Source organism: Camelus bactrianus, chromosome X (assembly GCF_048773025.1).
Source record: "Camelus bactrianus isolate YW-2024 breed Bactrian camel chromosome X, ASM4877302v1, whole genome shotgun sequence".
NCBI lineage: Eukaryota > Metazoa > Chordata > Mammalia > Artiodactyla > Camelidae > Camelus > Camelus bactrianus.
In genome coordinates, this window is record NC_133575.1 from 32,574,193 (window position 1) to 32,590,489 (window position 16,297).

General features: G+C 36.4%; 1 protein-coding gene across 8 annotated transcripts in view; it reads right to left on the reverse strand.

Annotated features, from left to right (window-relative positions):
• Positions 1-16,297, reverse strand: part of CASK (calcium/calmodulin dependent serine protein kinase) — a 314,565-nt gene that overhangs the window by 32,247 nt on the left and 266,021 nt on the right. For all 8 annotated transcript variants that reach the window (XM_074359474.1, XM_074359476.1, XM_074359475.1 and 5 more), the window contains exons 15-17: positions 9,861-9,939; positions 3,918-4,003; positions 2,569-2,637 (exon numbers count right to left, since the gene is read on the reverse strand). In XM_074359474.1, the coding sequence (XP_074215575.1) occupies positions 2,569-2,637; positions 3,918-4,003; positions 9,861-9,939 (234 nt within the window). The remainder of the gene's footprint in view (positions 1-2,568; positions 2,638-3,917; positions 4,004-9,860; positions 9,940-16,297) is intronic.

The window sequence follows — 16,297 nt, forward strand, 5'->3', positions numbered from 1 at the left end:
ACAGTCTGACAACCATTTCCTTTGAGGTTTTAGCTGTAAAGGTGCCATGCTGACTTACTTGCATGATTTCACAGAAGTATGAAAAGACTTCTGCAGTTTGAAGACTCACATATTGTAACTGATGACCGTGTCATTCATTAATCTTTTCTTTCCGGTCTCCAGCATTCCATATAACCTTTGCTTTCTTTAAATGACACCCCAATGAGTGACAATATTAAAACCCTATCAAGTACTGTAAAATGATGTATTACTATAAAATTATTGTGTTGAAGACCCCGACTGCCTAATTTTTATTAAAAATTAGGTTTGAAAAGTATTTAACAATCTTGAGGTACCTCAGTGTCAATAATTACTGAATGACACAATCTGAAGGGAAGTGAGCCTCAAAAAAAAGACTTCTCATGTTGTAGTCACCTTAGAATCTTTCCAGGATAGACATAATTAATAGGGGTGAAAGAGAAGATATATGCCAGAAGAGAAATCTGTATTCTTTAGATTATTATAGCAGATTAATTAAAAGAATAATCTTGAGCCTCTGAAACATCACGCTTCTGGCAAAGATCCCAACAGCCACAGCCACGCTCCTCCCTAGATCTGCGCTCCTTGAGCCCACTGCTCTCTATACTATCTGACACGCTCAGAATCCTTTCCAGATTCCACTCTCTTATTGTCCAAATCAACTTTAATGTTAGAACAAGGAGAGGGTAAAAATAAGGCTTTAAAAATTTCTGGTTTACTAGAGTTCTCTGAAACCTTTGAAATGTGCATGACTGCTTAAAAGCCAGTTGCCTTTTCTAGAAGATTTAAGGAAAACTTCTGGAATTTGTTACCTTTAAAATAATGGGATCCCTTAGGTGAGTATTCTCTGATGTTAGTGAGCAGAAGGACCCTGAGGGTGCCATCCCCAGAGATGCATATCAGTAGGGCCAGGGGGATGTAGGTGGCCAGAGAACCTTTTTTTGGGAAGTATTATTGTAGCTGGGAAGAGTCCAACCCTAGGCTTGGATTCTGCCAGAGCACAGGAGAGTCAAACAGATCAGAGGTGAGGCTAGGAGGGGAGTACCCTCTTTCCTACCATCCAGAGGCAAAGAAGGTAAGAGGGGCTCTTCTTACTCAAGAGCACAGAATTTATAGGTGTAATACTGGTTCCACCCCAAAACTAGCTCAACCACTTAAAAACACAAGAGAAACTTATGTTATATTAATAACCAACAGTATCTTCTAGCTAGCCAAAAAAGACAAAAATCAATTGTATTTACTAAATTTCCTCCATGATGAGAAATGATATGAGGATCACCTGTGATTTTAGAATATCAAAATGCTTTATGTAAAACGTGCGTGTGACAATCTCCCTTTTCCAGCAAGGTTTGTGTTCCAGGTAACAAATTTCAAAACTATAAATCCTGGAGCAGAAGTAGTTCTGTATTTTCTTTTGAAATATGGTATTAATTGAAGTTCCATAAAAAGCCACCAAGAGGAGCTCAAGACCCGATATAACAGAAACCCCAATTGTCATGGCTCACTAAATATATTTGACAAAACTCTAAATTCTTATACACATCTTCAATTGGTTTATGAAAAAACATGAAGCCTCTGATTTTTCTTGTGCAATTTCTATCACTAGTAGAGACTGGCAGAAACATTATAATTTTTCCCTCAACTTCTCCTAAGTACAAAATCAATTTTTTAGATGAGTTCCAGTAAGTTGCCTGCCAGTCTTAAATATTAACTGGAGGAAATGTGTACTTCATATTGATGTACACATACTTGGAAGATGCACACGAAAGAACGACCTTCAAAGAATAATACTCAAACTGAATGTGCAATGACTGAAGGATGACGCCATTGATGCCAGTTCATATTTCCAAATATAAAAAGAATAGATTTTTGAATCTCACTTGATAACCAACATCAAACTGAATAATACAGCTTGGAAAAGGTACAGTTTCTATAGGATAAGCCTATTGCAAGAAAGGAACTTTGGGTTTGTATTACTCGAGAAAAGTTACCTGTTTATGAATCATATAACATTCCAAATTTAAACAAATTCACAGAAGGTTGCAAAAGCCTATATATTCCTCCAATAAAGTCAGTAATCAATTCCTCATAGACTTAACACCCATCTACCTGTCACAATTATTTGAACAACTACTATCTTAACCGAAATAGACCACTTCTCAGATTCTTGGAAAGAAGAACTATCTATGCGATTTCTCAATAAGGGAAGTGAATGTACTTCCTGGAAATATTATTGTAATTATGATCCTTTCTTTTCCCCTCAGAGACTCCACTTGTTCTTTACTAAGTCTTTGTCATTGTTTGGAGCTTCTCTATATTTTGCTTCGATTCCAGCCTGCAGAAAGTTAAAGTGCTGAGGAGATCCCCAAGGAAGCAGGGCTGAGTAGGTGGATGGGACCTACTCTGTTCCGTTATCTTTGTTGTAAAATTGGTGTGCAGTGATCAACAGCACAGGCAGAAACAATTTCCCAGAAAGCCAAAACATTCAGCCATCAGCAGACAGTTAGTTAAGAACCCAGAGGATATGGGGTGTTTCGTTAGAGCTATTACCTCACAGGACGATGACTGAGTGCGGTAACTTGGCACGATCTTGAAGGTGATACTCCCCCGCATTTCCCGCTGCAGAAAGAGAAGAAGAGAGCTCTTTTAACAAACAAATGTTGCACACAAAAACACATAAGAAACCATTGAAAACGTGTGGGGCCAATTAATGCAAGCCAGCTGAGAGTGCATGGGCTTAAAGCGAAACCGAGTTATAAAGCGGGGGTGTTCACAGTAACACTGGGGGTTGTTCCTGGGAAAAGCCCTGCAAAGTCAAGGCTGAATGCCTTGTTCACGGAACAATGGTACAACAGACCTCCGATGGTTACCTTTTCATGGACGTGAATACGGAAATCTCTTAAGTGACATGCCTTTCAAAAATGAATATAAATGGAACCAGACAGTAGAACAAGTAATTACACAAGAATTAGGGGGGAAGGTATGGCTCAGTGGTAGGGTGCGTGCCTAGCATGGCACAAGGTCCTGAGTTCAATCCCCAGTACCTCCATTAAAAATAAATAAAAACCTAATCACCACCTCAGAAAATAAAAAAATAAAAATAAAAATGTGAAATTGTAAAAAAAAAAAAAAAAAGTTCAAAAAAAATAATAATTAAAAGCCTTTAAAAAAAAGAATTATACTCGGTAGGCTACATTAGGATGGTGTACTCCATAAAATTTGCTTTTTATTTCATAATTTTGCCCTTCTTTTTGACTACAGTGAGTCTGTGGTGCTTGTTTGACCTTTAATAGCATTCATAACATGGGAGGCTGCGACAGTGTGGTGCCATTCTGTCCCCCCGCCTCCCTTAAATCCAAAACCTAATCTGAACACAGATTTTGGATATATATGGTCAAAAATGGCCTGGTCTACTACGGCTCTCCTTCCCTCCGTGCTGTAGAGAAATTTAGTACAGCTGGCTATGACTCAGCTGAGCAGGAAAGAGGTTCCTGACACTGCTGATGTCAGCAGAGGTCAGTGAGAAACTAGTTCACGGGTATGCACAACTGGGAAGGTTTTCTTTAAACAGCTGCTTGATAAGAAACAGGAGACAAAGGATTGAAAGGAGAATGTACAAGCTCACACTGCTAAAGATGGGCAAAATGTTTCTCAACTTGGCTGCATGTAAACATTTTCCTAGTTGTCAGTTTTTATGAATGTTGCATAAGTTCAAGTCTACACAAATGATGGTACCAGAGGTACTCTGATTACAAAAGAATGCCCCTTAAAAAAATCTTTGGAACTAACATTAAAAAACAAAACAAAACAAAACAAAAGAATGCCCCTTATTTGTGCATTAATAAACAAGCTAACGAACTGAAAGTCAATCTTAGAAAAAGAGACTTTCATTTACTCACAAGCATTTTTTGCAGCTGTTCCACTGTTTGGTTAGCCACGCTGATGCCATTAATTTCTCGAATTTCATCACCGACATGAAGTGTACCTGAAGGAATTTCACAAAATTATAAACATGAAATGATATATACTTTTATAACAATAAAATCCAAAGGCAGCTATATATGTAATTTTTAAAAATTAGGCTGAATATTAAGGGCCAACATTTCAGAACCAGATACAAGTTAGGCTTACATAGTAAACTCACCAAAACAGATACATCTACTTATGGAAGACACAGTTTGGAAAGACAGCTGTGAAATTCTGCTTGTTTGTCTGACAGAGGCGGTGTATATATGGTGGTTTAAAAGTACGACTTCTAGATGTAGCCTGTCTGGGTTCAAATCTCTGCTTTATCACTTACTAGCTTTAAGATCTTGGGCAAGTTATTGAAACTCTCCATGTCTCTGTTTTCACATTTGTAAAATGGAGATGAAAACGGTACCTATCTCATAGGACTGTTGTGAGGATTAAATCAGTTCAGTACATGCAGAGGGCTCAGAACTGTTCTTGGCAGATGCTCAGTACAACTGAGGTGTTTGTTGTCATTCTTATTATCATCATTATCTACCAAATAGGATACAAAGAATGGTGATTTTCAAAGAATAATAATAATAATACCAATGTAACAGTAAACTTATATTAGCTATATCGCAATCTTTTAATAATTTGGTAGGCGTTTCAGAGTCCTGTAATACATCAGCTAGAGAAAGTGACTGAGAACCAATGGATAAATAGTGTTATGTAAAATTCTGCTTCTTTATTTATAGATTGTGCACATGTTTACTTACTGATCTGACTTCATTAGGAAAAGCTCACGGTATCTTAAAGAGGTACACACTAAAATGCATGTAAATAAAATAGGACACCTGGTATTTGCTTCAAAATAATCCAAGGGGGTGGGCAGTAGGGCAAATACAGATGAAACCAGTGTGGCCATGAATTAACAACACTTCTAGCTAGGTTATGGGTATGTGGGTGACCACTGCATTATCGCTTCCACTTTTCTCTACTTGAACTCACTACTCTGTTCTCTCTACTCACGTGTGGAAATTAATATAATAAAACATAAAACAAAAATTTGGGGACTTCTGCTTCCAATATGGCTGATTAGACACTCATAGACTTTCTCCCAACTATATTCTGTCTAGGACACACCTCTTGAAGAGTTACTGGTCTCACAAAAGGAATGCATATCCCCAAGAACACTTCCCACTTCCATCCCCACTCTCCCTCCACATGAAAGGACCCTGTGAGCTGGATCCAGAGTGGTGGCAAACTCAGGGTGGAATGCAATAGTGGGAAGGGGAAATGCCGTAGCAGCAATGCCTGCTGGCTGGATTCTGAGCCTTGGGCCAACAGTGAGTTGGAGAAGTTGAGTCTAGGATTCCGGAGGGAGCCAAGACCCAGATCAGCGGCACTCCATGGCAACTGGGAGAACAAGGAACAAACCCTTTCTGGAGGAAAGGGTTCCCAGTTTAGGCTCATGAGACCTCCAATAAGTTTACCATCGAAGGTTAACAAACAGTACAGTAAGGCAAACTACTCTGCAAGTCATCAGAAAGAGAAAAAACAAATTTAGATCCTCAAGGAGGATAGATATTGGAATGGTCAGATACAAAATACAGGAGTACGTCATTTTCTTGTGCCTTGCTTTACTGTGTCTCAAAGATACTGCATTTTTAACAAATTGAAGGTGGCAATCCTGCGTTGAGCAGGTTTTTCTGTGCCATTTTTCCAACAGCATTTGCTCATTTCATGTCTCTGCATCACAATTTGGTAATTCTTGCAATATTTCAAACTTTTTTCATTATTATTGTATTTGTTATGGTGATCTGTGATGAGTGATCTTTGATGTTAACTATTGTAGTCGTTTTGGGGGTGCCATGAACTGCACCCATTTTAGATGGCAGACTTAACTGATTATTGAAATGCCAACAAAGGATTTAGAATATTACATAAAGCAGTGGCAGAGTTTGAGAGGGTTGACTCCAATTTTGAAAGAGGTTCTATTGTAGGTAAAACATCAAACAAACACTGCATGCTACAGAGAAATCATTCGTGAAAGGAAGAGTCAACTGATGAGGCAAACTTCATTGTTGTCTTATTTTAAGACACTGCCACAGCCACCTCAACCTTCAGCAACCACTACCCTGATCAACATCTAGACAAGACCTTCCACTAGCAAAAAGGATTATGATTTGCAGAAGGCTCAAATGATGGCTAGCACTTTTCTTTAGCAATAAGTATTTTTAAATTAAGGTATGTACATTTTTTTAGACATAATGGCATTGCACACTTTATAGATGATAGTATAGTGCAAACATAACTCTTACATGCACTGGGAAACAAAAAAATTCATGTCACTCACTTTATTGTAATATTTGCTTTATTGCAGTGGCCTGAAACCAAACCTGTAATATCTCCAAGGTGTGCTTGTATAAAAGAACTATGTGTTAAATATTAGGGAAAAATAAGAGGATGAGTGTGCAACAAGAGATTATCAGGTGTGAACAGACAGATTTAAAAATAAAAATAAGAACAAGTGACTAGTACTTTCAGAAGAGAAAAATATAATTGATGGTATAAGCCAATGAATAGATGAGTTGAATGGGAGTTCAGATATGGCTGAAGAGAGTGTCAGGGAACTGGAAGATACAACCAAATAAATTATTGTGAATGGAGGTCAGAGAACTAAGGAGATAAGGAAAAGTAGGAAATAAGAAATAACAAACATATGAAAAAAGATATTACAGGGACAGAATGGTTAGAAATAAAAGGATGGAAGAAGACATGCTAGGAAATACTAAAATAAAGCTGGAATAACTATATTAATATAAAATAGGTTCTAAGTCAAAAGTATAATTAAGGATGGAAATGGTTACCAGGCATTTCTATGCTCCTAATAAAACAGCTTTGAATATATAAAGCCAAAATTGAGAGATCTATAGGTAGAAATTGAAAATCTCTACCACAATAATTGGGATATTTCAACAATTATTGATAGGTCAAACAGACAAAAAATTAGTCAAGATACAGAATATTTGAATAAAAAATTAACCTCAAGTAATCATCATATGGAGAACTCTGCATGCAACAATTCGAAAATAAACATTTTTCTTAAGTATACGTGGACCATTTACAAAAATGGTTACAGTGCTAAAGCCATAAAGCAAGTCTCAACAAACCTGAAAGAAATGGTGTCATACAGACAACATTCTCTGACCCCAATGTAATTAGGTTAGAAGTAAAACATAAAAAGATATAGACAATCCTCTTAAATGTGGTACATAAAAAACACTTCTAAATAACTTGTGGGTCAATGAAAAATATAATGATAAATATTTAAGAGTACTTAGAACAGAATTACAATAAAAATGCTTCATATCAAAACTGGTGGGATATAGATAAAATAACATTTAGAGGTAGTTTAGTCTTAAATGCATATATTAGAGATGAAGGAAGACTGGAATAAATAAATTAAGTGTCTAATTTTAAAAGTTAGATAAAACCAATAGAAAGTAGAAGGAAGGAGAAAATAAAAATTAGGTCATAAAACAATGAAATAGAAAATAAATATACAATGGAGTGAATTAACAGAACCGAAAGTGGGTTTTTGAACAAACCTCTGGTAAGTTGAAAAAAGACAAGGCACAAGGAAATGATATTAGGAATAAACAAGGGTATCTAATTACAGAGACAGCAGAAAACAGAAAGATAACAGAACACTAAGAAGAAGCTTACTGCATTAATTTTAAAAACTTGAAGATTTTTCAGGAAAATGTAATTTACCAAAACTCACTCAAGATATAGAAAGCCTGAATAGCCTTCTAAAGGTTAAAGAAATTGAAACCATTGTAAAAACCAACCAACCAACCAACCAACAAAACTTTCTTAAAAAGAAACCGAAATCAAAACACCAGGCCCTGGTAGTTTTATAGGCAAGTTCTACTACACTTTCAAGGTACAAATCACTCCAATATTACACAGTCTTTCAGAGAACTCATGAAGAGCGGTTCTCCACGTCATTCTATGTGGCTAATCTCACTTGGAAACTGAAATCAAATAGAGAAACACAAGAAATGAAAATGAACTACAGGTCAGTCTCACTCATAATTGCAAGTACAAAAGTCCTAAACAAAATAATAGCACAACGAATCAAGCAGTACATACAAAGAATGATACACAATGACTAAGCTGGGTTTATTTGAGAAATGCAAGGCAAGGGGTGGTTATCATTAGGAAATCTTTAAAAGTCATTCACAACATTAATAGGTAAAAAAAAGAAAATAACAAATCATCTCAGCAGATGCTGAAGCAGCATGTGATAAAATTCAAAATCTAATCATAATTAAAATGTCCAGCAATGAAGAATATAAGAGAACTTCTTCAGCTCTAATAAAAGATATCTATTGAAAATCTACACAGTCAACATTCTTCTTCACAGGGAAACATTGGAAAACTACCTTTTAAAAACAAGAACAGGACAAGGATGTTCACTATACCACTTCTATTAAAGATGGCAGGTCCTAGCCAGTGCAGAAATGTAAGAAAAAGAGATGAAAGAAATAATGATGCTGTGACTTTACTAAATTTATAGAAAATTATTATAAATAATAAACAAAAAAATTCATACTGGAATCTAACAGCAAACATTCTCCTGCATGAGTGCTACCCACTCATGAAACCTACAGATTCCCCTGAAGGCAGCAGTAACGCCAGATACCAACTGTGTCCACGGTGGTCATCTCTAAAGAGGAAGGAAGGCACTGAAGGGCTTATGGTGTTATCTCTTGCTCTCCATGGTTAAGGAAAGAGGTGCTAAGTACAAAACTAACCCGATCTCAAAGAAAGGAAATAACCCGATCTCTAATTTTTGGACAGGAGAATCATTTTTGGATCAGGCTGTAAATACTAATGCATATAACTCAGCTCTTTCAAAGAGGAGCCTAAACCTACTCGTCCAAATCCTGCTTACCTGAGGGTTAACAAAAGTTCCACTTTCTCAAAAAATCATTCTTCATCTACTTCAGTCTTTAGTGAATTCCTTTCACAGAATGACTACACTTACTGTAGCAGGCATTAAGAACTTAATCACAGATTTGATCTCTTATTTTACCATTTAGCTTTATATATATATCAAACTCTACTAATAAATAAATAGCATATCTCATTCCTGAATGAATGAGAGAGCAATTCTTTTTAACATTTTTTTATTGATTTATAATCATTTTACAATGTTGTGTCAAATTCCAGTGTAGAGTACAATTTTTCAGTTATACATGAACATATATATATTCATTGTCACATTTTTTTCTCTGTGAGCTACCATAAGATCTTGTATATATTTCCCTGTGCTATACAGTATATAATCTTGTTTATCTATTCTACAATTTTGAAATCCCAGTCTATCTCTTCCCACCCCCCGCCCCCTTGGCAACCACAAGTTTGTATTCTATGTCTATGAGTCTATTTCTGTTTTGTATTTATGCTTTGTTTTGAGAGAGCAATTCTTAAACTGTTATTTAACTTTGCACACACACACACACACCCACACCCACACCTTATATTCCAGTACAGATGTCTTCCATATATCCTGGGGCCCAATATGATACTTTATCTCCCATGGTATCTAATAGGTCAGGATCTACACAGAGATTCAGAGATGCTCCGGCAGCAGAACTGGATCATACCCTCCCCGTTATCTACAGGCTGGAGCATGTGTAGATGAGTAAGAACAAATGGAGGCCAACAGTGATTAAAACCAAAGATCGATAACTTAAATAGATCATTTATATAAACCACAGATTAAGCTGATCTTTTATATGACTCATAAAACACTTTCTCTACGAGGCTACAGGAAAAAAAGCTAAGGAAGGAAAGAAAGAATTATATACAGAACTTACCTTGCCTGTGAATCATGCCCCCATGCATGATTCTTGCAACAATACAGTGATTTAGCTCATTCATTTTTAAAGTGATTCCCTATAAAAAGTTAAGCAAAAACAGAATTACTATGAGAGGGCACTTCTTTTTATATTTGTAATTTTGCTGTAGATAATCACAAAAGGTAGGAAAATATTATAGAAAATATGGAAAATGAAGGCAAAAACTCCACTATACCATGACAGAAATAATAGTACTGTTGGTATTCTGATTGCTGTGATAGTATACATTTTGTATAATGTTTTTAATCTTCTAATTGTAATTATTTTCCATGTTGCTAATTTGAGAAGTTTTTATTGATGTATAATTGACATGCACTTATGTAAAGCATATAATTTGATAAGTTTGATATACGTATACACGTGTGAGACCATCACGACAGTCAGGATAGTGAATACATGTATCACCTCCAAAACTTTCCTCACGCCCACTGGTAATCTACTCCCACCCCTCCATGCCCTGCTCCCCCACCCCCAACAGCCCCAAGCAAGCACTGCTGGGCTTCCAATGGCTATAGATTAGTTTGCACTTTCTATAAATGAACTCATACAGTATGTATTCTTTTTGTTGCTTTTTTTTTTTCCACTAAGAACGTGAGATTCAACCATGGCACTGCAGGTATCAATAGTTCATTCTTTGTTCTTGTTGAATATTCCACTGTATGGATAAAACTGTTTTATCTATTCACCCACTGAATAGTTTCTAGCTTTTGGCTATTATAAATAAAGCCGTATTCACGGAATAGTCTCCACTTAGTCATGACATATTTTTCTTTTTTCTTTTTTTTAGACAGGGATTTGTTTAGAACTTTTGCATTTAGATTTATGAAGGTTACTAGTATGTAGTTCTCTTTCTTTGCAACGTCTTTATCTGGTTTGGATATCAGACTAATGCTAGCTACCTCTTCCTCCTCTTCCTCATTATCAAAAATAGTAAGTTGGAAAGAATTCCTTCCTTTTCAATGTTTTGGGAAGAGTTTGTGTATAATTGCTTTTTTTTTTCTTTTTAATTATATGTTTGGTAGAATTTACCAGTAAAGCCATCTTGGCCTGGAGTTTTCTTTGATGGATTTTTTTAAAACTATAAATTCAATTTTTAAATATAGGGCAATTCAGTTTATTTGTTTTTAAATGAGCTTTGGTAGTTTCTGTCTTCCAGTGAATTTGTCTGCTTCATTTGCATTGTTGAATTTATTGACATAAAGTTGTTTACCACATTTCCTTATTAGTCTTTTTGTATCTGAAGAATCTGTAGTAATGTCACTTCTCTTATACATGATATTGGTAATTAGTGTCTTCCTTTTTTCCCTGATCGATCTGATCTTCTCTAAGAAAAAATTTGTTCCATTAATTTTTTTCTATTGTTTTTGTTTTCTATTTCATTGATTTCCACTTTGATCTTTGTTATTTCTTTTCTTTTACTCATTTAGGCTTTAATTTGCTCTTTTTGTTCTAGTTTCTTAAGGTAGAAGCTAAGGTTATTGACTTAAGATATTTCTTCTTTTTGATACTGGTGTTTGGTGCTACACATTTCTCCCTATGTATTGCTTTAGCAGCACCCCACAAGTTCGGTATGTTGTGGTTTCATTTTCATTCAGTTCAAAATACTTTTAAAGTTTTCCTTTTGATTTCTTCTTTGATCCATGGGGTTACTTAGAATTGTGTAATTTTGTTTTCAAGTGCTTAGGGATTTTACCAGACATATTTCTCTTATTCATCTTCTAATTTAATTCCATTGTGGTCTAAGAATATACTTTGATGTTAATACAGTCACTCCAGCTTCCTTTTGATTAATGTCATCATCATGATGTATCTTTTCCCATCCTTTCCTTTGAAACGATCTGTCTTTATGTATAAAGCATTTCTTGCAGGCGATATATAATTGGGTCTTGCTCTGCCCCTACCTGAAAATATCTTTTTAATTTGGGGAATTAAAAGATTATTTACATTTAATATGATTATTGATACAGTCAGGTATAAATATACCTTCTTGCTATTTGATTTCTCTTTGTTCCATCTGTTCTGTTCCTTTCCCCCCTCTTTTTCTACCTTCTTTTGCATTAATTTATTTTTACTCTATTTTCTCTCCTATTATCTTATTAGCTATAACTGTTTTGTTCTAGTGGTTGCTTTAGGGTTTACAGTGTACGTCTTTAACCTATCACAGTCTACCTCCAAGTGACATTATATCATGTCACATATAGTATAAGAACTTTATAAGAGTATACTTCCACTTCCCTTCTGACTTTTGTGCTACTGTTGTCAAACACTTTACTCTTATATGTTAAAACCCCCCAAACACATTGCTACAATTTTTGTTTAGACTTCTGTTTATCTTTTAAAGAGATTTAAATGATAAGGATGTCCTTTAACATTTCTTATACTGCAAGTCTACTGAATTCTTTCAGCTTTGGTATGTCCGAAAACGTTTCTATTTTGCCTTTATTTTTTGATAGATACTTTTGCTGGGTTTAGAATTCTAAGTTGAGAGGTTGTTTTTTTTTAAATTTCAGTACTTTAAAGACATTGTTTTTCTTAACTGTACTGTTTCTGATAAGAAGTCTGATACCATCCTTATCTTTGTTGCCCTGTATGTAACATTTCTTTTTTCAATCTGTTTTTAAGATGTTTAGTTTATCACAGGTTCTAAGCAGTTTCATCACGATGTACCTTGGTATTGTTTTCTTCTTGTTTCTTGTGCTTGGAGTTCATTATGGTTCTTGCATCTGCAGATTTATAGCTTTTGTCAAGTTTGGAATGTTTTCAGCTATTATTTCTTCATATATATTTTCTATCTCTTTTCCACTCTCTTCTTCTTCATAGACTCCAATTAATCATATATTAGGCTGCTTAAAGCTGTCCCACAACTCAGTGATATTCTTCTCATTTTTTAAAATTCTTTTCTTTCTGTGTCTTGTTTTGGATAGTTTTTATGTCTTCGTGTTCACTAATGTATTCTTCTGAAATGTTTAACCTGCCATTAATCCCACAGTGCAGTTTTTTTGCTAATTCTAATATCTTTGTCAGTTCTGAGTCAGTTTTGATTATTCTCCACATTACAGGTCACATTTCACATTCCTCCTGCCTCTTTACATGCCTAGTAATGTTTGAGGAGATGCCAGACATTGTGAATTTTATCTAATTGCATGCTAGATTTTTTTTTTATTCCTATGTTCTTAAGCTTTGTCCTAGGATGTAGTTCAGTTACTTGGAAATAAGTTTGATCCTTTGGGTCTTGCTTTCATGATTTATCAAGGCAGGTCTGGAGCAATTCTCTGTCTAGAGCTAAGTGTGCCTCATTACTGAGGCAAGACCTTCCTGAGCAGTGTACACAACGTCCCGTGAATTGGTTTTTCTAGTCTGCCTAGTGGGAACAGACAGTGAGTGTTGGGCACTGCTCTCTCTAATCTTTTTGGTCTTTCCTTGGCTCCAGGTAGGTTACTCTCATAAATGTGCTGATCATTATTCATATGAATACTTGAGGGGGGCCCTCTATAGATCTCTGGGGTTCTCTGTGCAGCTCTCTCCTCTTCAGTACTCTGTCCTATGAACTTTAGTTGCTTTGGTCTCCCCAGACTCTCAGCTCTGTCTCCGTAATTCAAGGAGTCTGTGTGCTTTGCCTTAGTTCCCTCTCACTGTGCCGTGGCCTGGAAACTCTCATGTCAGTAAGGTGGGGCAATCATAGGGCTTGCCTTGTTTGCTTCCTGTCTCTTACGGGTCACTGTCATTTGCTGCCTGATGTCCAATGTCTTGAAAACTGTTCTTTCATTTGTGTGTGTGTGTGTGTGTGTGAGAGAGAGAGAGAGAGTTAAAAATTTTTCTGTGGAATAGATTACTTTTTGTTTTCTAATTATTCACCATTCTAAGACAAGCTTTCATAAACATATTTTTACACTAGACCTGGTTGATTCCAAGAATCACACAGGGACATTTTAAATAATATTGACTTTTAAACTCAGTCGTTGGATTCAAATTCAGGAAGTCTGGGAATGGAGCCCAGATCTGTATTTTTAACAAGCTCCCTTCGTGAAAACTGGTCTTAAATTTGAGAAGATTAGGGGCAGGAGGACTCTTACCTTCTTCACTGGAAAATAACATTCTGTTAGAAAGTTTCATGAAAATGTTTGAGACTTTATAATCTAGACCCTGTCTGAATTTGTACAATTCTACAAAACATAACTTTGCATGATTCCTATTTTGTGGTTCTTAGTAGTGGTAGGTAATGTAAAAAAACTGGTTTACCAAGTGTTTCTAGTCCCACTATTCAACTGTGATGTTCAAGTTTCATGTTCAGCTTGTACATTCAATCAGCATGTATGGTTACCAAGAGAGGTGTTCCTGGGAAAATGTTGTAAATTACTGTGTTCTAATTCTAATTATGAAATTAGTTCTCTAATTTTATAAGAGAAATGATAGTATGATGGGGGTTCCATCCTTGAAATTAATAAATTAATGTATTCATTCAACCAATATTACTGTGAACCTGTTACCTGGCAAACACTCTGCTAGGTACAGTAGTCAACAAGACAGACAAGGTCTCTCATGGCTAGAGAAAGCTCACCTGAAACCAACTGGAGTTGATATTTATTATTTTGTCTGCTTCAAACATTGATCTGCAGAGAGGAATTGACTCATGTTTTCTCTGTTCTCAAGTTCTCAATTCTAGGGAAAGGACTGGCCCAGCTTGGGTTGGGTACCTACTCCTGATCCTACCCCAGCTTGGGGTAAACTCCTGGCCTTTCCTTGTTTACATAAGCCTTTCCTCTATTGCCTAAGCTATTTTAAGTTTGGTATTTATCACTTGCAACTAAAGGAGTGACAATCAATAGAGAAATAATTATAAGTAAGATGCTAGAAATGGTAAAACAAGGGTGTAATGGGAATACATCACCCTTGGGGGATGGACTGAGCATAGCTGGATAAGTTGTAGAAGGTCCAAAAAGCACAAGAGATCATACAGGTATACCCCGCGTGGTAATATAATGCTTTTAATAGGACAAATAAGCAAGCAAATGAAGCTATATAAAATGTAATAGAGAACTATATTATTGAAAATATGTATTTCCCATGAAGTAATTCCTGCTTTTATGGCAACCAGTTAAAAGAAGAAGAAATACACACCTTCACTAGGATCACAGAAGACAGAAGAGAGAAGGGCTCCGAGCCTTTTAGGGAAGACTATGAACTTTAGGCCATTTTGGGATTTCTGAAAAATCTAACTCAGGCAGGCACTTCTACGTTTTTACTCAGTCTACATTTCTATGTGATCGGCCTTCATACAGAAGATCAAGCAACTGTCATTGGGCTGCTTCAGAACATTATGATCACAAGACATTTTTGGGTCTCCTTCTTGTGACCCCTTCCACTTTCCGGTCTGCTCTGCTTGGCTGAACATCACCCCTTCTCCTGCTTCTGACACAGCCTTCTCTCCCCTATAGCTTTGTCATAACTGTACCTGTGAGACGAACCATGCGTAAGTGCACGTGTACTTGTTTAATGTCGGTAGCCTGTGGAAGAGAGCTCCAGAAAGGGAGCATGTCTTACTTGCCACTACGTCCCTGGTATACAGTGATCTGCACGTAGCAGGCACTTAACAAACATTTGCTAAATGAGTGAGTGAATACATAAAATGAATGAGTGGACTATCAGACTTTCAGAGCCGGGTGGGCTCTTGGGGATCATGTCGTCAAGTATGCTTTTGGTAACAGTTGCTAAGCAAAGTACGAGCAAACTGAGGCCCATGGACATGAAGTGATTTGCCTCAGGCACCGACAAGCTGCTACTGCTCGTGCTCTTAACCCAAAGAGTTGATAGGAGTGCACCGGAGGGAGGAGGTCATTTGCATGTCCCCTGCCTGCTGTAAGTGCTGGGATAATACAGTACAGCTGGCACAGTAAGAATTGCAACCTCAATGTCCAGAGTTGAGGACTTTCTGGAAATCACAGTCATAGGATCAATGGTCTGTAACTCTTCCTTTAAATTGGAAAGCAACCGGGCAACTTTCTAAAGTAATTTGTTTTTCTATTTCCCAATATCCCTTTTCTATGCTCTGAGGAAAAGATACGAATGCATAAATTTGAATGTTTTCTTTCTCCCTACAGTGTCTCAGTGGGTAGCATCATTGTCCAACTGGTTGTGAAAACCTAAAGCTTAGGGTCATCCTCAATACTTGCTTCTCCCTCAGTCCTCATTGTCAACTCATTATCAAGGTCTGTGAAATTACTCTTTTGTTAAATCTATTCATTTCTTCCCATTGGACAACCATCCCTCCAGTTCAGTGCCATCATCTCTCCCCTGCATTACTGCAGTAACAGTCTCTTACCTGGTCTCCCTCTATCCACTCTTGTCCCCCTCTAATCCAGTCTCCAGAGTAGTTATTTCTAAGATGAAAATCTGAT